The sequence below is a fragment of the Cynocephalus volans genome, chromosome 1, assembly GCF_027409185.1.
Source record: "Cynocephalus volans isolate mCynVol1 chromosome 1, mCynVol1.pri, whole genome shotgun sequence".
Taxonomy (NCBI): domain Eukaryota; kingdom Metazoa; phylum Chordata; class Mammalia; order Dermoptera; family Cynocephalidae; genus Cynocephalus; species Cynocephalus volans.
The window spans coordinates 181,835,159-181,856,206 of NC_084460.1; the positions used below are offsets into that span (position 1 = coordinate 181,835,159).

General features: G+C 41.9%; 1 protein-coding gene across 2 annotated transcripts in view; it reads right to left on the bottom strand.

Moving 5' to 3' along the window:
- Positions 1-479: 479 nt before the first annotated feature.
- RUNX1 (RUNX family transcription factor 1) overlaps positions 480-21,048 on the bottom strand; it is a 91,256-nt gene continuing 70,687 nt past the window's right edge. For both annotated transcript variants that reach the window (XM_063079106.1, XM_063079101.1), the window contains 2 exons: positions 10,555-10,716; positions 480-4,875 (listed from right to left, as the gene is read on the bottom strand). In XM_063079106.1, coding sequence (XP_062935176.1) covers positions 4,400-4,875; positions 10,555-10,716 — 638 coding nt within the window. In that variant the 3' untranslated portion in view covers positions 480-4,399. The remainder of the gene's footprint in view (positions 4,876-10,554; positions 10,717-21,048) is intronic.

Sequence of the window (21,048 nt, forward strand, 5' to 3'; positions counted from 1 at the left end):
TTTGATATGGTGTATGTACTTGTCAAAGTGTTTATTTGCCATCCACACTAGTTATAACATTGGATTTACAGAAGAAACTGTGGTACAAAGAAAGTCAGGCTCCAGTGGCTCCCGGGCAGCAGCAGTCCAGCTGCCCTGTGCAGGCCGGGCATGATGCCTGCTCCCAGGAGGGGGAAGCGGCCCACCCTACCACGTACAGTGGACTGTGTGCCATGGAGTGCCTGCTCTCCTGTGCTATCTACAAACACCGGGAGAGGGGGATCTGGGGGATTCTCTTGTATCTTATCTGGTTTAAAACTTGAGCTTGACAGTTCTCCTTCAGGAAGTGTTCAATATGTCAGTACCAGGAAGAAGGAATCCCACACATGAATTCTCAAGATGCTTTGTGACCAGATCCAATAATTGCCACACAAGTAGACACTAGGTGGGACTACATTTAAGTAGGACTACATTTCTCATTTTTTTTTTCAATAGATGTGTTATAGTATCATTTCAACTTGGAAGTTTATTTTTTCCATTGATTTTTATACATCCAGAATAACACAAATAGCCAACAGTTCTTTTTGGTTTTTTGCACATTCATTTTCCCTAGAACAAAAAGTGAACTTTAAAAAAAAAATTGGAACCATGCTATTAGCTGCTTACAAAAGTGAATAAGTAGATCGTTTTTAAGTCTAAAATAAAGTAGAAAGAAGCATTTTTTTCTACAGTATTTAACAAACATAAGAAAAAGTCCTTAGAAACACACACAAAAAAATTGAAAAAAATTATTACAAGCATTAACAATATTTTATAATGAAGCTTAAAATCTATTTACATACATAAATACAATTAACTTTGTTGATGCAACTCTTCCGGAAGGAAAAAAAAAAAAAAGCCAAATGATCAGTCTCATCAATACTGACCTGGCTAAAAGGAGGGAAAAAATTCCCAACAAACAAAGAACCGAAAACAAATGCATACTCTAGGGTAAACAAAAAGGCATTTTGTTCAGATGTAAAAAACGTTTTATGAGATTGTCAAACCAGTTTTTCGTGTATAAAAGACCCCAAACATGTCATCCCCCCCAAAACACAAACCACCAAAAGCAAAAATCACCAGGACGGAATGTCCCAAGAAAACAGGTATTTCAAGGCAGAAATCTGCAATCCTAAATTGCAGGACATTTGAGTAAAACCATTCATTTCCTTTCTAATCAGAGCATTTCTGTTTATCTGCACAGAAACCCTCGGCAGCAGAAAGGGTATTTACTCACTGATTGTAATTTGCCCATGAAGGTTTCTGCTGCTGCATTTGGACAGCATGCAGATCCAAAATGGTTGGCAAAGTCTCTATTCTGCTGGAAGAAACCCACAAGCAGGAGAAAGGCTGACTCACCAGGTTCCTTTATGTAAAGGGAGAAGCACTGGACCACCTTGTATTCTGGACATTTGGTGTTGGGATGGGGTGTGTGCTAGCTCCTCACAGAAAGTGGGAGAATGGAAGAGAAAGGAGAGAGAAAGAGGAAGATATTGGGGGACAGAGAAGAAGAGAAATATATTCTTAGATAGTGAGAAAAACAGAAAGAACTGAAATATGTGTCCATGTTGAAATCATAAATAAGGGCATGAATAAGCAGTAGAAATGGCTTATTCAATCTTCTGCTGGACCAATGCTCCTAGATAAACCCAGTTATTACATGATTGTCTTAAAGGTCTTGCCGATACCTTAATTTACCTAAAGACAATGAATAAAGAGATACCTTAATTTATCTGAAAGCAATGAATGCAATTTTTCAAGGAAAAAGAAAAAGTGTTGTATGAGACTTATCTCCCAAACAACTACGGTTTTATTTATTTTTTCTGAGACGATTAAATACTGTATATGCTGGTAGGAGTCTGTGAAGCTCTGAATGGCCAAACCAGTGAGTCTAAACAGAGTGACAAGCCCTCTCCATACATGGCTTTGAGAGTGAAGGTTTGATGTGAGAGATTACGTACGGCATTAGGCTGGTTTTGAGTTGAAATATCTTCAGATACCAGAACTGAACTGAAAAATATAAATTTTTTTCCTTCATTTTTTGTCAGCATTTTAACAGGTCAGATATGGCAACATGTGCTGAAAAGAACATTTAAGTTCAATTTGGGGGAAATGGGCTAATGGTCTTTTTCAGAAATTAAATTTTTAAATTTTCAAACATTTGATGATAATTTAGCTGCAAAGATGTAGTATGGAGTAACACAACATATAAAACTGAGTTGTAGAGGGAGTATGTCTAAAATAAAAATGAATATAATCTGAGTTTCTCCAAGATCTGCTATAGCTCTTTTCTAGATAAGAACAACCTGACAACACAAACTGCTTTACTCTTTAACGCTTACCAAAGTGCTACTGCATCTGTGTAAAACAAATAATCAATATATATATATAAGAAAACTCAAAAAACAAGTTGTTTTTAAATAAGTCCAGCTGTTTCGCTGCCTGCAGCCAAAGATCTGTCTAATTTGAATGCTTACAATTATAAAATAAAAATCAAACACTGTTCTAAGTCCTGCTTTCAAATACTCTTCAGAGTTGACCTGAAATCATTTCAACTAATTTAAGAGGTACATTAAATAACAACCAGATCATTTTGAGCACACATATGTCAATATCAGCAGATAGTATTTATGAGTTGTACAACAACTGCATTCTGACCAAATCCTCCAATAAAAATAGTGCCATAAAATTTACAGTGACATTGGATGCCTTTGAATTGTAGCCATGAGTAGCAGTGACATGAATCTTTCTGTCATGTTGGTGCACAGGTAAAGTGCACACTCCCCACAGAGTAGGATCTCAGCCTGCTGAAAGCAACACAAAGATGTTTGTGAGTGAGCAGCACAGTATGGCGGTCCTTCACAGGTGGGATGACGTTCTCCCACTGAAGCATGCAGCGGGAAATGGGCTCTTTCAGGCCTCCTTCTGGGACAACATTCTGAAAATTCACCTGGAGACCTTCCACCCTCAAAGGAGCACCTTCTAGATCAGCAGTGGGTCTACATCATTCTATTTCCACCCTTGGGGTACAGCCACAAGTTGAGTTCTGCATCAATGAATGGTACTGTGTCAAAAAGGATTATTTTCCTGTTACCCCAGAATTGAGCAGGTATGGAACGCCTAAATTCACTCATTTGATTTCTCTGTAAATACCGCTCCTCCACACTGCTTACTTTGGATGTGTTCTGCTACAAAGCATGTCGGAAATTCTCAGAAGGCCATGGAGTGAGCAAACACCTGGGCAGAAATTAAATCCTCTCCAGAGGTGTAATCATTGACCCCTGCCTGAACTCTGTGGGACCAGATTTGACCTTTTCTTTTAAAGGGAGGGTGTAAGATATGAGACCTTTTGTTGAGCCTGGCAGAAAATTCCATACTTCTGATCCTTGGAGTGACCCTCGGTGTCTAAAAATCCTATTAAAAACATTGCTGCATTAGCTACCAACCTGTTTGATTAACATGAAAGGGAGTTTAATGTAAACAATATTTCTAGATAACCAAGTGATCACATTACCCATCTTTTTTTTCAGCCTTCTTCAATGTGATACATTTAACTTTGGCTACTATCAAAAACAAAAAAATGTAGTACTTGATATTTTTCTTCTTAATATAAGTACACTTAAATAATTAAAAAAGTATCAACACATAAGTAAATGTCTGAACATCAAGATACATAAATATCTAGGGATTCCTTGTGGGAATACAGTAGTTAAAAATGACCCAAAGCTGTAGCTGTCTCTTAAAAAACAACTACACAAAAGTCCAAAAGAAAAGTTAAATAAAACAGAAAAGGGAATCATATTTCTTTCAATTGTCAAAGCAAGAAAGAAGCAAGCTCAAATTTTTTCATATATATATAAAAATAAAAACCACCCAAATGCAAATATGCATTTTGCAATTTATAAGGTGCGGAAAATTAAAAATAAAAATTAGATGCCAAACAGGATGAGTTCCATCCCCCCCCCCCCAAATTCCACACTCTTTGGAATAAACAACTTGGTTAAAAAGTTTAGTCAAGGGTATAAAATCTTTCTTTTATTCACAGCATTGCTAAATCAGAAGCATTCACAGTTTCCCTCTGGGAATCTTCCTGTTTGCCTTACGACGTGTCCACATGGTGGTGGGTTGGCGGACACCCTCAAGTTGTGTCAGGTTTGAAAGATCTGCAGAGGGCCGATGGCGACGGCGAATGCACAGGCTTCCGAAGCGCAGGAGGCGCAGGCCCGGCGCAGGGGAGACCACAGAAGACAGACGCGCTCGCCCCCAGACGCGCTGGCCGGCCCAGCGGCTTTCTCTGGAAACACAAGGCTCCAAGGGATGGTGTCACACGGCTCAGCCCGGTGACAGGAGGACGCGCCTCCGGGCCGCCGCCCGCCCGCCCTCAGTAGGGCCGCCACACGGCCTCCTCCAGGCGCGCGGCGGGCGCCATGTTGGTGGGGGAGTTGCTGTGGCTGCCCTCGGTCTCCACCACGTCGCTCTGGTTCGGGAGGCTGGGGTTGAGCAGCGCCGAGCCAGTGGAAGCGTTGGTGCAGGGCGGCAGGATGCGCGGCGGCGAGCGCTCGCCGCCCACCATAGAGAACTGGTAGGAGCCGGCTGAGGCGCCGTAGTACAGGTGGTAGGAGGGCGAGCTGGCCTGGAAGGGGCTGCCCTGCGCCTGCGACGAGCCGGGGTAGGGCGGCGGCAGGTACGTGTGGTAGCGCGTGGCCGAACTCATGGCCGACATGCCGATGCCGATGCCTGACGTGACGGGCGTCGGGGAGTAGGTGAAGGCGCCGGGGTAGTGCATGCGAGGGTCTGAGATGGACGGCAGTGCGGGGAACTGGCGTGGGTCGCCGAAGGCCGTCAGGTCAGGCGCAGCTGTGGAAAGCGGGAAAATACCGCGTGAGTCGGGAGTTCAAGGGCAGGAGGCCACGCCCCTTCCTCTGCCTGCGGGGGAACTGCCCAGAATGCCGTGGGGCAGGGAGGTGGAGGTCTACTCAGAATGCTGCCACTGGGGGAGATGGGGCACTACCCAGAATGCACAGCCAGGGGAGATGGGAGAGGACTACCCAGAATGCTGCTGCAGAGGAAGATGGGGTCTACCCAGAATGCTACAGCACAGGAAGATGGGGGACTTCCTAGAATGCTGCAGCCAGGGGAGATGGGAGAGGACTACCCAGAATGCTGCTGGCCTGGAAGATGGTATGATGATGTGTAGTTGTAACAGAAGATAGTAATATAGGATACATGTAATGTAATATGGCATACAATATATGAAATGATATGGTAGAGTATAATATAACACATGTATAGTATAGATATAATATGCATAGTATAGATATACTGCAATTTAATATGTATAATGTAGATAAAATATTGATATAATCCCAGGGTTGGCAAACTGCAGCTCACCAGCCAATTTTGGCTGCTGCCAATTTTTGTATGACCCAGGAGCTGAGAATGATTTACTTTTTTAAATGACTGAAAAAAATTCAGAGAAGAATAATACTTCTTGACATGTGAAAATCATAAGAAATTCACGTTTCAGCAACCATACATAAATTGGAACACAGCCTTACTCATTCTTTTATGTATTGCGTTATGGCTGCTTTTGAGCGACCCCTGCAAAGTTGAGTGGTCATGACAGAGACCATATGGCCCACACAGACTACAATATTTATTCTCTTGTCCTCAACAGAAAAAAGTTTGTTGACCTTCTATTTAATCAATATAGTAATATACCAATATTAATATAAATTTAATTTGTGATATTAATGTAACAATATATAACTTACAATACTACATAAGAACTACTAATATAATGGATGCATTAATTTTACTATTAATACAATATATGTATTTTAACAATATCGACATACAATAATATTATATTACATATAATATTTAGGTTGAGTAATAGGAAATTGCCATTTTTGTAGGCCTCAAACATTGAAAAATTGGTAATTTCCTATCATTCAACCTAATGCAAGCCATAGCAGTGACTTTGAGTGAATGCCAGTGAGTATCATTACCACTCTTTTCTCTCCCCACATCTACTTCAGATTAATTCCACATTCTTAGAAACAATACAGCTTCAGTTTCACCTGGTAATCTCTAATAGGGCTTCACTGGTTTATTAACACAAATGGATTTAGAACCTTGATTTATCTACTGTTTTTTGCTCATCTTGAAATTTTAGCAGAAATGACGAAGCTTTGTCTGTAAAATTCATTTTATCAGGATTGTGCATTGACAGTTTCACAAACTGGCTTTGGCTGTCCTGTGTCGTACACTGCATCCCCCTGTATTTTTCTTGCCTACTAGTTGCTGTTGGGAACTACCAGAGGGTTTGGGTGCCAGACAGGGTTGTGCAGTAGATCAGATTTTATCAGCAGTGGCACTATGGATATTTTGGGCCAGAAAGTTATTTGCTGGGGCAGTGGGTGGCTGTCCTCTGCATTCTAGTATGTTTGGCAGCATCTTTGGCCTTTACCCACTAGATACCAGCAGCACCCTCCTCCCACCATTGTGACAACCAGGATGTTTCCAGACACTGCCAGATAGTCTGAAGGTGGAGGTGAGGGGGTCACAGTCACTCCTGGATGAGAACCACCACTGTAGATGTAGGATGTTGTCCTGGGGTAGTTTCTGTTCCTCTGAATTACTCATTAAATGACCAGGCCAGGACTATAGTCTTTACATCAGCAAACCCAAAGACAACCAACAAAACAGAGCAGAATTAAATGTTTTAAAACTTTACCTTATCAACATAAAAAATAAACCTAAGCTCAGATGGCATGTGGCCTGTGTCTTTTTGAGTTCAGGCTGATAGAGAAACTTGACAGAGCCAAATCCTTGCTCTGAAAGGAAAGCTACCAGGGTGGATTAATATGTTTTTGGAAGGCATCAGCAGTTGACCAACTTCCTCATATTTCGAGCCTATTATTCCAGCAGGGAGAGCTAGTGTTCTCTCTCCCTCCCCCCTCCCCCGCTGCCCCTCCTTTTCTCCTTCCCTCTAATGGTCTTTTATTGCTCTAACACATTTTTAAAAAATGAACTTCTCTGTACATTTGGGGTGAATGTGATGAGGGGATATACTCCTCATCAGAGAGGTAATTAAAGTTTATAGAAACAGGCGAAGTCTGCAGCAAATCCCGCCACTAATGAGGAAACCAGGAGTCTGACTTTCAAACAAACACTCCTGTTAATCTTTTCAATGCGAGTCAGACGTGTGGGCAGGGAAAAAGTTGTAAACTGACAGTGGTTCTGTGGCTGCCTTTCCTTGGCCACTCTCTAGCTCATTCTCAAGCCAGGCCCCACCTCATTCCACAGGGTTCATCCCTGCCCGCTTGCTGGGGCCATCTGTGAGCAAGCCCTGTGTCACTTGTTTTTGCTTACATGAAGAGCTGTGGCATGTTTGAGAGTTAACAGGAAGCTTTACTCCATTTTTCCAGTTAGATTTATATAGTCTAGGGAGAAGCCAAGGTAGGAGGAAAAGCGTTAGGCAAATACAATCAATTTGTTGTCATCTGATGCAATACTCTGGACACAAATAAATGACTCTGCCCATTCTTCCTCTTGCTTCATTTGCCCTGAGACAAAAAGGTGAATCCACTGGAAAATGTATGAAAGGTCACCGTGTTTTACAGCAATGTCCGGACATGCTCTGCCAGTCTGTTCTAACTAGTACATGGTAATGCGGTGGTACCAAGTTAATGGAATCCCGAGTGAGTCTGTGATTTGTCATGGGCATAAGTACTGGAATGATGTTATGGTCTCAGCTGTCGGGGGAAAATAGTTCTTTCACTTGTGGGCAGAATATCTGAAAGATCTGAAATACTGTCCGTGATTGTTCTTTCTATACTGTAGGATTGACATACTACAAAAGACCATCCATTTGGTCAAATTATCTTTTTTACACATATTTTGATGATAAGACAACTTAGTCTCCCTAGATATACTCACATTCAAATGAGCTATTCAAATATTTGTTTTAATTTTTCTCTCTGGTCTGATATCCCTCTTAAAACCCAACAGTCATGCAAAATTCACCTATCCGGCCATAGCTCATCTATCCCTTTGGCTGGCCTGGTGACCCCTTATTCAGTAGCAGTATGGGTGTAGCTGGGGACCCTTGATATTCACAGGGAGCTTTTTAAGAGTAGGAAATCTGGGGATTAGGAGGTTCAGGTATTTTGGTTGGAAATGTTTCCCCCATCAATGGGGCTAAATTTTGCCATGACAGCTCAAGTCTTCGCTCTGCACCTTGACATGGATGAAAGCAGCCCCACTCCGGTACCCCTCCCACTGCCCCCAAAGGATTAAACAACCTGAGCAGATAATGGCTGCCTTAAAAGGATCTTTTCCTTGACTCAGATGAATGCATGCTGCCTGTCGCCCAGGCTGGCAGCTAAACATTAATTTTTTTAAAAAAAGAAGAAAAAAAGGAACATAAACCTCCAGATGACAACTCTTTTCAGACAAGGTGTGGAGTCTGTCTGCAAAGGAGAGAGAGAGAGAGACAGAGTCCAAGTCCCCAGTGCAGAAGGAAAGCCAGGTGGGGCTGAGGGTGGGGAGGGGCTGCGCACAAAGCTGTCGGGTGGGATGAAAAGGTAAGGCAGTCACAGAGCAGTGTCAAGTTCTCAAAGCTGGCGGCCGGGCAGCCACTTTTCTTTAATGTATCCCAACCCCCTCCTGCCCCCAGGTTTATGATGTTTTTCAGGTCTGTGCTGCAGGCTTGATTTCTCAGAGGGAGTTCTCCCAAGTTGATGAGCAGTCTCCCATCCTGTTCTGAGCCACTGGTGAAAGCTCATCTGGAATTCTCCGGTCCTGCCTCCAAGACAGCAGAGGATCATTCTTGGGTGCTGAAATGGACATGGTTTTTATCTGCTTCACACTCCCATGCCATAAAACATCCTTCCTTACTGCTGGGATAACTGAAGTCCAGTTTATTCAGAAGTCTAACTGTGATATGGGATTTTGGAGAACACATATTACTCCTTTCTTTCTCACCCTTACATATGAACACTGGTCAGCTGGGGAGCTGGCCCCTAGGGTTCTTGGACTTTAAGGTGCCAATCTTGGGTGGTGACCAAGTCAAAAGACTTATGTAATAAATTCCAAGGGACAGTCCCACAGCAGGGACATTTCCAAGGAAAACAGTAATTGTTTGAGATGTAGAACATAGCCAGTGGGCAGAGCAGTGCCACTGAGAAGAATCAGTAAAAGTTGACAAGTGCCTTTGGAATCAAATTCTGTTCCTGAGGGATAGGTTTCTGGAAACAACAAGCTGAACAGATGACATAATTCCTATGCTACTCTCTCAACTCCTTAGACCAGCAGGTGCCATGAAAATGTTGGTATTAACAGCTGAAAATAATGTGAAAACTGTGCATCTAAGTTGGCTTTCCTGTTCTGCTGTGGCACCTAAAGAATACTCAAAGGCAGTGGCTTTCAGTTTTGCCCCTCGGGAAATTTGGCAATGTCTGGAGACATTTTTCATTGTCATAACCGGCGGGGTGCTACTGGCATATATATATAGAGGCGAGGGATGCTGCAAATTTTCTATAATACACCAGATAGCCCCCACAACAAAGAATTATTTGTCCCAAAATGTTAATAGTTCTGCTTTTGAGAAGCTCTAAGAAGCTAAGGCATGTGGTGAAATCTCAAGTAATCCCAATTGTCTGGAAAACACAACATTACACAACGTTTAAGATGGCAGACATGACTTCTTTGTCCTTCTGCCTGCCTCCTAATCTGCTATAATCTGATCCCAAGAGCTGAAAAGCAGAAACCTCCCTCCTCCCAACACACATGCAAGTGTGTTTGTGAGCATCATAATGCTGAAGTTCTCTGAATTATTTTCACACCTTGGTCCAGGTCCAATTTCAAAGCCCCAAACAGTAAGTTTCTTCTTTTGCCTTGACCAAAGGAAGTTTTCTCTGTAACTCTGATTTCCCTGCCCACAAGCAGAAGGGAGTGCCAAGCCCAAAGGGCTCATAGGTTAAATGACTAATATTTAATGAGCTCATATTAACAACAATTAAGCTAACCATGACACCTGAGCTTTTCATGCTGTTCCTTTAACCTCAGTATGAATAGGTCTTGGTTGGGAATGTCTCATTTGGGATATGTTTGCTCCCCATTACACATGTACCCCAGTGCTGTTCAGGTGTCCTGTGAAAATTCCATTGCCAGATGGACTGGTCCCACAGTCAAGAATTCAGTTAGAATAATGAGTTCTAGAAACTACTTCGGCCCTTTTGTGGCCCTTCAGCTGCCGCCCTTTCTTGCCAAACATGAGCAACCCCAGAATGCTGAAGGAATGGCCTTCTCCAAGCCACTTCTGTTCCACATCCATAATCTCTACTTGTGACTGCCAAGAAAAATCAGTGCATGGGCATGGGACTTAAGAGTAGAGATGGGCAACCTTGTCTTTAAACCATGTGTTATTCAATTAATAATGTTCTGTCAGCACCCTTCATGCACGTCCTCTAGTCTCCCAAACCTTCCACTCCAGCTCAGCAGCAAAGAGTGTGTTTTTAGGCAGCTTACTTGAGAGTCGACTGGAAAGTTCTGCAGAGAGAGTTGTCATGCCACTGGCTCGTCCAGGTGAAATGGGCGTTGCTGGGTGCACAGAAGGAGAGGCGATTGATCCCAGGTACTGGTAGGACTGATCATAGGACCACGGTGGGGATGGCTGGATTTGCCTTGTATCTATGGAGAATCAGGAAGGTCAGTTATATGTACAGTGAGGTGGGATTTAAAAAATAAAAAATCTTTTAATAAGAAATTAGTAACTTTTGTTTAAATATGTTATACATGTATGTGGCCTGTTTTCCAGTGTTTAATAAACCTACTCAAGTCCAAGTATATGCCTCTGTTGGCTGATTTCTCCCCCCAAAAGATACTGAAAGATAGTTTATGTTTGATTCTTGGAGAGTTTTGTCTGATATCTGTTCCTTCCAAAGGTTTTCTTTAATCATGCTAATAATGATGAGAGGAATGGATCTTGCTTTCAAGGCGGAAGCATTATTGTTCAAACTGTGGGACTGCAGCGCTTGATGACTTTAAGTAATGACCACTCAGACTATTTGAGCTTTATCGATAATTACAATTATCATCATCAGAGACATATGATAAACTCAGGTGATCACCTGTCTATTTGTATTTAGTAAACAAAAAGAATGTAGAGTTTTGGGATTTTTTTGTACCTTTGCCAAAACATATTCTATGGGCTTGTAAGTCTTTTCTATGCAGGTGAATTCTCTCCTAAGGATGATAGAAAAGAAAGTCTTGCTGGGGAACTGGCAATGGACTGTAGTGACTAGTTCACAAACCCAGCAGTAGAGAGCTGGCTTTATCAACCTAGGCATCCTGCTCCTTTTCAAGACTTCAAGTTTTCAACTTTTAAAGGGCAGATTTTTGAGCAAGTACATTATAGATTGTCATTATAAGTGTTCTGGGATAGAGAAAAGACAAAAGTCTGACTTCAAAAGATTTAGGGAAAATGGATTTTGAAAATTTGGCTCCAATGCTCAGAGAGTCTTAGTTTTCAAAATTATCACACTATTTGGAGATGAAAAGCAAGAGGGAAAACCCCTCTGTTTTTAGGCAAAATGTGAGAGGAAATTTAAATTGGACACTGTCCCACTACAAGACAGTTTTACATTTCTTTAGGATTTAACATTAATTTTATCTTTGTATCCCACCTTCCTTGTGGACAGATATAACAGTAAACTACTGTAACTCCCAAGGGCCTTCACAGCCAGAACTTCACCATCCTGGGAGCAATCTAGGAAGAGCAGACTTCTTTAGGAAAATGCTGGGTGTAAGTTCTGTTCAGGCCATGACAAAGAAATGAGTTATTCCTACTTATTACAAAATATTCAGTTTGGCTCCCTCCAGGGACTTTTCATTTTTGTCTTTTCTGTTTATCTCCCTGAAATTTCTGCAGTGGACACTAGAATCAGACATGAGGAGACCCAAGTCTTCCTTCCTGCTCTTCTCCTGATCTCTCCCTTCCTCGTTCTGATCCATCTCTTTCTTTCCTTTTCTTCAAAATCACTGCATTTTTAAGTTTAAAAAACCTGGTACTTCCTGAGCAAATACTTTAACTTGGAATCTTTGAAATCAGATTTTAAAAAAGGTCTTCATTTCATTACTAATTTTAGAGGATTTGAAAAAATGGCAAGGAATGAGAGCTGGTTCATTTAAACTCAGCAGAAAATTAATGTTCAACTGTAGTTGAAGATCCTATGGAATCTTCCAACTAGCAGTATTTCCAGTAACTGAAGGCAAAAAGAAAGAGCAGACTGTTCAATACTGTCATGTTACTTCAAGGATTTTGCTTTAAGTGAAAAAAAAAAAAAAAAATCATAACTCAGATATTTTCTGTAAGACATGTGTATGTTCTATGCACACACATTTATGAAGTGAATATATAACACGCAAATGTTTTAATCATTTAAAAAACAAACAAAAGAGGTTTTATAATTGTCATAAAGCCCTCTGGGGTGCAAATTGCGGTACAGTAATTCATGCCTTGTTGTGTAGACATCCCAGCACCCTTAACCCCATGTCTAAAACCACACTAAGCATAAAGCATTATGCCATGATTCATGCTCTGTCATGTTTTACTGTAGTGAAAAAGTTGTGCTAGGCTTTTCTAAACTCATAATTAAACCATGCAAACGTTGCATAATATTTCACAGCCTGTTAAAAATATGCTTTGGTAAAATGATCTTTATGATTAAAGTCCAAGTTCTGTGATTTTATTTTTAAACACAGGGTTGTGGATTCAACATCTTCTTACTTCACACCGTAACTCAGCTTTCCAGGTGTTGGAGTTGGGGGTAGCACTAAAAAACCTGATGCCCACCCGACACCCATCAGTTTTCATTCCTGTGACACAGTGACTGTGCGTGGGCTCATTGCCAGTGGTGGGCCAGAAGATGAGGACGGTAAGCTCTCATGTTGGGTTGTGGGATTTCTTCTCCTAAATGTATTATTGATAGAAAACAAAACCAAAAAAGGCCTGATATATGGTGCATTCTGGGTTTAATATTCAGTCTTTGCTCTGTGGGGCCAACATGAACGCATGAAGGCAAGTGTAGAAGTGGCAGTGCTGTCGGCCTCCCTGAGCACTGGACTGATAGGCACAAGTGGGCTCTGGGACTGTCCATGTGTTGAGTGTGTTGGGTGACCCTGGATTACTCACCTACCCTTTTATATTCTCATCTCTGAGAGGAGATGATCTCTAAATCCCTTCCAGTAGTGACAGTGTAAGATTCTAATTAAAATAGGTCCTACCCAGTATTTATTTGCTTAACTTGTGTGTTACTTGAGCATTATGCAGAGTCATGGAAGAATTAGGCAGGGGGTGTGGGGTGAAGAATGGTGTTTGTAGTAATAAATATGCATTTCTGGGAAGAGAAAGTAGGGAGGGACAAGGTGGAACTTATTCAGGAAAAGGCCATAGGCTGAGGAAGAGAAGCACCATCATTCTCCAGAGTACAGGGCTACTTGTTTGTGAAGAAGTTGCCTCTGATAAGTCAACCCATCGAAAAGAACATTTACTATGTGCCAGATGTGCTAATTTAGGTGGTAACACAATGATGAACTAAGACCAATATGGTCCCTGCCCTACTGGAATTTATAGTCAGTGCAGATCCCAGGACCGTATGATGCTTGGAAAGACTTCTTTCTGTTGCATTAGTCATCATACTGAGAGTAGCTTCATTCATTCACTTACTCACTCAGAGGCTCATGAAATTTTTCACTTGCTCATTCATTCGTATTGCCAACAAACACTGTTGCTGTACTAGGACTACTGTGTTGGGGACTCACTAGTGAATAGATTATAGTCCCTGCTTTCTGGAAGTTATAGCTACTTGGGCACCTACGGTCTGTATCCAGGATAACTGCTAGATTAGCTGCCTAATTTGGACTTTCAAAGAGCTGTTGTCAAGGTAGAGACAAGAACCCTAGTGGTATTTTTTACATGTTTATGTTCTGCCTCTGAGAGGAGCAGACTAGGGAAAGCACTGAACTTAAGTCACAGATTTCAGTTTGAATGCTGCCTTCACCATAAATTGGTTGTATGACCTTAGGCAAGTCACTTATTTTCTCTGATCTATACTCTTCTGACTTCCAAGGGTAATAGTGAGAAATAAGTGAGATAAACTATGTATAAGGCAAGTATCACAATTTCTGGCCATAGTAAGTGCTCAATACATCTGAGTAATTTTTATGATTATATTACTAAAAAGGAAAAGAAATCCATGCCAAGGGACTTATCTGATGTTTATCGGTAGGGCCAAGGCCACATACCTACTCCGGGGTGAGGCTCAGGTAATATTTTTTTATTCACTGCAAAAGGGCTTGACAGCCACACTCTTCAGTACTGGGGAGGAGCTGGGCTTGGACGATTGATTGGTAAAGGGACAAGAAGTCTGGAAATTTGGGATGTGGATGAAAAGGCAAGGATTCAATATCTCAACCAATTAATGGTTCCATTAAAAAGCGTAGGATTAGAAATACTATATTTGAGCCTTTTTGCATCCTGTTTTTTCCAGGTAAATGATGTTTTGATATAGCCACTTTACTGAGGCCATTTTGTGGTGGGTTATTTTCAACTTTTCATTCATCAAAAAATGGGTAATACAGAACTGCCTTTCCACATTCCTGAGCCCCTCTCCCTTCCTTTTGAAATGGCAGTCAAAGAAAGGGGAAAAAAGAAGTAGGTATAAGGTAGGTTTGAGGCTAGTGGTGAGCTGAGAGATGTCGATGGCATATGTCACTTTATAAGAAAGTAGAGTGCTTTTATCTTTTGATGCAGCGATATCAAAATGCATCTAGAATCAACCTTATCAAATAATTCATGTCAAAATGTCCTGTTGCTTTTGGTTTTAGCTCCAGAATGTAAAGAGTCTGGGAGTCATCATGCTCATCTTTACAACAAGAAAAAGCCTGAGCAAACTAAGATCCATGACTTCTCTTGGATCCACTAGAGAATTGAAGTTACAGGGCAAACTGCCACCCCAAAATCTTGAGTGGCAGGCAAATATAGAGAATCATAGTGAAGTCTGCTTACCAGAAGCAGAAGCTACTGGATCCATACACTGATGGTAACTGGTAACACCTAATAGTTATTTTGATAAATTGCTGAAGGCTAAGTATAGCCTAGTCTGAAAGTAAGAAACTCCTGGAGGCTGCAGTCTTGTGGGGAGGGCACTTTCATGGGTTTTTTATTCAGGAACTTCATTAGATTCTAATAGGATCCAATATCATAGCAGTGGGTTATAGTCAAAAGAGATTCAAGGCATAAACTATTTAAGGAGGAGTTTGTAGGGAAGCTAAAAGACAAGGGAGACAGTAACAAAGACACTAGAGGAATTTGAGGCCTCTGGCACCTACAGCTATAGCAAACATTAAACACAGTCCAATTCTTAGCTAGAGGAACATAAAAACTCACACTAAAAGTCTGTTTGCTTCACTTCCTGTTACCTGGTACATTATGTCCAGTATTCAACAAAAAAATACATGAAAGGAAAGAAAAAAACACAGTCTGAAGAGACAAAACAAACATCAGAACAAGATGCAGATATGACACAAATTTTGTAATTACCAGACAGGAAATTTAACTATGATTAACATGTTAAGGGCTCTAATGGAAAAAGAAGGCAACATGCAAGAATAGATAGGTAATGTAAGTAGGGAGATGGAAACTTTAAGAAAGACTCAAAATGAAATTCTAAAAATGAAAAACTAACAAAAATGAGGAATGCCTTTTATGGGCCCACCAATAGACAGGACATGGCTGGAAAGAATCATGAACTTGAAGATATGTCAAAAACTTCCTGTACTAAAAGGTAAAGAGAAAAGAGAAAGAAAAAAAATAGAACATTTAGGAACTGTGGGACACTTTCAAAAGGTGTAACATAAGCATAATTAGAATGCCAGAAGGAGAAGACACAATACAAAGTAGAAGTATTTGAAGTATTAATGGTTGAGAGTTTTCCAAAATTAATGACAGACACCAAACTTCAGATCCAGGCTCAGAGAGGAACAAGCAAGATAAATACCAAATCTACACCTAGACCTGTCATATTAAAACTTCAGAAAACCAAGGAGAAGAAAAAATCATGAAAGAAGCCAGTGGGTGGGGCAGAATGCCACCTTACCTAGAGGAGAAAGGATAAGAATTACATCAGATTTCTCTCCAGAAGCCATGCAGGCAAAAAGAGAGTAAATAAAGTGTTGAAAGAAGGAAGCCACTGACTTAGAATTCTATATCCAGCAAAATTTTCCTTCAAATGTAAAGGAGAAATAAAGAGTCTCTGACAAACGAAATTGAAGTAATTCATTGCAGACCTGCCCTGCAAAAAATGATAAAAGAAATACTTCAGGGAGAAGGACAATAATTTAGGTTAGAAACTCAGATCTACATAAAGAAAGGAAGAGCGTCAGAGAAGGAATAAATTAAGGTCAGATAAAGTATAATTTTTCCTCTTAACTGATCTGAAAGATAACTGTCTGTTTAAAGTGATAGTAGTAAAAATGTATCGGGTGATTATACCATGTGGATAAATGAGATGAATAAAAGTAATGACGAAGACAGGAAGGAAGAATTGGTAGAAGGTTATTTGATGGTGAACTTAAATTACCTATACATGTATTTTTCAAACTCTAGGGCAACAACTAAAAACATTTTAATAAAAAAAGTATACTTACTATGCTAAGAGAAAAGATAAAATGGAATAATATAAAATGTTCAATTAAAACCAGAGAAGGCAGAAAAAGAGGGGTGGGGGGTGGGCAGGAGAACCAGTTGCAACAAATATAAAAGTGATAAACGTGGTAGAGATTAATCTACTTATATCAATAATTAGTTTAAATATGAATGGCCTAAATGCACCAACTTAAAGACAGATTATATAGCAGATTTAAAACAAGACCTAACTACATGTTGTCTACAAGGGACCCACTTTAAATATAAAAACTCGGGTTAAAAGTAAGGGGATAGAGAAAGACACACCATGCTAACACTAATCAAAAGAAAACCAAAGTAGCTATATTAATTTTATACAAAGCTGACTTAAGAAAAAGGAAAATTTCCAAGAATGAAGAGGGGGTTACATGATGATAATGGGATCAATTCTCTAAGAAGAAATAATCCTTAACATATGTCCACCTAACAACAGAGTGTCAAAAAACATGAGGCAAAAACTTGTTAGAACTGTAAGCATAAACAGACAAATACACTTATAGTTGGATACTTCCACACCCCTCTTTTGGCAGTTGATACATCAAGAAGGCAGAAAATTAGGGCATAGTTGACCTGAACAGCAATACCAATCACCTTGATCTAACTAACATTTATATAATACTCCCTCCAACAACAGCAGAATACACATTCTTCTTAAGCTCACATGGAATATTCACCAAGATAGACCACATTCTGGACCATAAAAATAACAGAAGGATAGCTGGAAAATCCCCAAATATTTGGAGATTAGACAACACATTTGTAAATAACACATGGGTCAAATAAGAAGTCTCAAGAGAGATTAAAAACTATTTTGACCTAAATGAAAATGAAAACACAACATCACAATTTGTGGGATGCAACAAACAGTGCTTAGAGGGAAATTTATAGCATTGAAAATAGCATATATTAGAAAAGAAAGATCCAGAATCAATAATTGAAGTTTCTACCTTAGGAAACCAGAGAAAAAAAGAGCAATATAAACCTAAGGAAAGCAGAAGAAAAGAAATAGTAAAAATTAGAGTAGAAATCAATGAAATTGAATATAGGAAAGTAATAGAAAAAAATAAGTGAAACCTAAAGCTTGTTCTTTGAAAAGTTCAAAATGACTTGTCTTGTCCTTACTGTCCCCTCAGGCACACAAGAGGATGGACAGAGACACCTCCTGGTTTTTGACCACCCACCTCTAGGTCTTTGTCAACACCACCCTCAGAACCTTGGCTTCCAATAGCATCCACATGAGCTGTGCCCTTGTCCTAGGACAGGAGGAGGTTGATGGGAGTCCACTGCTCAGCTATTACAGTTAGGAAGTGCTTTCCTTGGCTATTTGGTTGATATCTTTAAAAGACCAAGTCTTTCAGTCACCTCTCAGAATCATTTAAAAATGAATAGTAGACAGTTACATATGCCACAGAGCTTTATTGTTTATTTTTTAAAAAAAACTAAACCTGCTTGGTGAACATATAACCCTTGGGCCCTCCCTGGCTTTTCCCTAGGGTATTTTCCCCTCTTTCAGCTTGGAGGAAGGCAGGGCATTTCCCAGGGTGCCCTCCAAGTTCACCTCAGTCATGGGTAGCTGGTGTAATGCCCTCTTGGATGCCTCAGAACACACAACAGGATGTGACTCAGGACTCAGAGATGTGAGTCAGTTTCCAGGGTGATGTGTTAGGGCCAGCCCCAGTGGTAGTTTGCATCTCCCTGTCTGGGACCCCAGGGAAGAAAGATCTGGGCTCCCCTGCAAAAAAAGGGATGCTCCCAGATGCTTCCTGCAGCTGCCTTGAGAGTTGTATGGTATCAGCTTTCATGACCCCAGGGGTTGGGTAATTCTCTACTATGAAAGGGGCATTTCTTTGAAAATTCTACTCTTTTGGAGAAGTGAATTTTTTTCTGGCTTCTGTGGTAGGGAGTAAAACTGCAGCACAGCACAAGTAAGAGTAGTCACCCACGTGTACCCCAGGTAGCAGACACGGGGTTAGCACATTGTTGCTATATCAGTAAAATCCCATGATAACATGAGTCAATTCCCACCAGCTCCGTTCCCAACAGCTCTGGATCCTGGAAAAAAGGGAGGTTGTGAAAGAGCGCGGGGATGTGCCAGCCGTTTGTCTCCGCTGGCTGCAGACATCTCGGTTAGTCATGTGCAGCTCAGATGCATTCATTGTTCCAGCAATTCCTTTGAAGGAAAGCATCCAGACCAAGCTGGGACAGAGACCTGCCTGGCTAGGCTGTGTTTTAAAGGCCTCCAGGGTTTGAGGGATCCCGTCCTCACCGCAGACTGGCGGGCTGGGAGGTGGCAGGCTGCCTGCAGGAGGGAAGCAGGGAGCTGTGCGGCCGGCTGTGTCTGCACCACTCACTGCTTCCGGAACCCGTATTCCTCACCCAGCCAGGGAGGCTCTGTGGCTTTGTGGTCAGGGCCCTGCGGATCCCCAGTGCTCGTCCCTAACGTCAGGGTCACCCCCAACCCTGGCGGCTCACCCCAGGATCTTTTTCCTCTCAAACCTCTGTTTCCTCATCTCTAAAAATGGGGGTGACCAGACTCACCTGCTTCACAGGTGTGAGAGTTAATTAATGTTTGTGGAGCAGCTTTGAGGCCCACAGATGAAAGGCTCTCTATAAATGCAAAGTGCTGCTCCTCATTAGAGTTGCCAGACAGTTCCCAGGGGAAACAGTTCACCCCTTGCCACGAGGCCGAGGCCGCTCCCCTCAGCCAGATCAGTCTGAGGTGCATCTGGAAAAAGCCTCTGTATTTAGGCAGAGCCCTCCCTAAAGGGTTCAGGGATAAGTCACCAGCTTCTAGAAAAGATGGAGTTATATAACATGTCTCGTTCTCTGCTGGCATTGTCTCCCTGAGGCGGAGGAGTGGCCTCCAGTGCACATGGGGTGGAGGGACCATGGTTCTGGGGGACAGAGGGCACCTTCTGGTCTCTGCTGCATCCTCCCTTGCAGACAGATTACTTGCCTGTACTTTGTTTAATAAACATCTGTTGCAGACACCTGTCCCATAAGAATTTTCTGCACCTCTGCCCCCATACATGCTTTCCAGGCCTGAAGGAACTCTTATGGGCGGGCTGGAGATTTTCCTGTAATGCCAAGGTATTATGTGACGTGTTCAGATTCTTCCACAATTGCTCGATGAATTTCCTTCCATTCCTACATTCCCTCCTCCAACACACATCTCAAACCAGGGAGGGTAAAGATGCTATCTGCTCCCATCCACTCCTCCTCCAGCATGTCTGCTCTCTTTGTTACCTGCTTGAAAGGGATGAGCCAGAAATACTGTGTTGAGAGCTGGGAAATCTCAGGCAGCCTCCAGCTTGGGACCAAGTCCTTGGTTTAGAACAAGGACCCTCATTCATCCTGACACCTCCAAAGGGACGCTCCAAGCAGGAGAGACTTGGCATCTCCCAGTACTGCCCATAGCTAATGAAACAGAATTTTCTGAAGGAACATTCCACTGAGGGCAGCACTGCTATCAAGAGGACTTCACAGGCTCGAGAATCTTTGCTTGGATGGCTCAGGGCAGGAGACCATCAAGCCAATCTGCACTCCAGCTGGCCATGGAAGGCTGTGCTTTCCGGCCAGTCTCTACTATGTGCTGATGAGGGGCTTACGGGACTCACCAGTGATCCCTCCAATGAAACAGATACAGTAAAAGCTGTCCCTGGGGCAGAATGTATTAAGTAACATGGCTGAGATTCTGCCAGGGTCCTTGTAATGCTGCAGGTAAGAAAAAAAGGGGTGACATTATCTTTGGCATGTCAGAGGCTACAAAATGAAGAACTTCCTACCCCACAAGCTGTCAGTACTGGAGAATATGATGCTCTTGAGCCCAGCTCAGAAGGAGATGTGGTCCATGACAGGCATCTCTCATGCCATTTTGCAACCTGTGCTTGCTCAGGGGACCACCACATGCACCTCTGCAGCCCTCTGTGCCCAAGTGCCACCCTGGAGCCAACACCTGGCCTCAGACAGACCTCTGGTGGGAGAGGCAGAGGGGGCATGGAGCAGAGTGACCCTGAGGCCAGTCTCCCCACCAGCCCACCCACACTTTCTCTGCATTCTCTAAGCAGCTACCCTAGGTTTTACTGTAGCACTTTTGTGGTTTTGTAAAATGTGAGTACTGTTAGAAAAATTTGATTGACTTGAAGCCCATAAAGCAGTCTCTGTCATCTTCTGCTCCCATAAGACACAGGGTCTAATGCATCCTTTTTGGACTTTACGACAGAGATTCTAGGATTCTAGTTTTAAGCGGCAAACTCTGAAGCATGGCGTTGTAATAA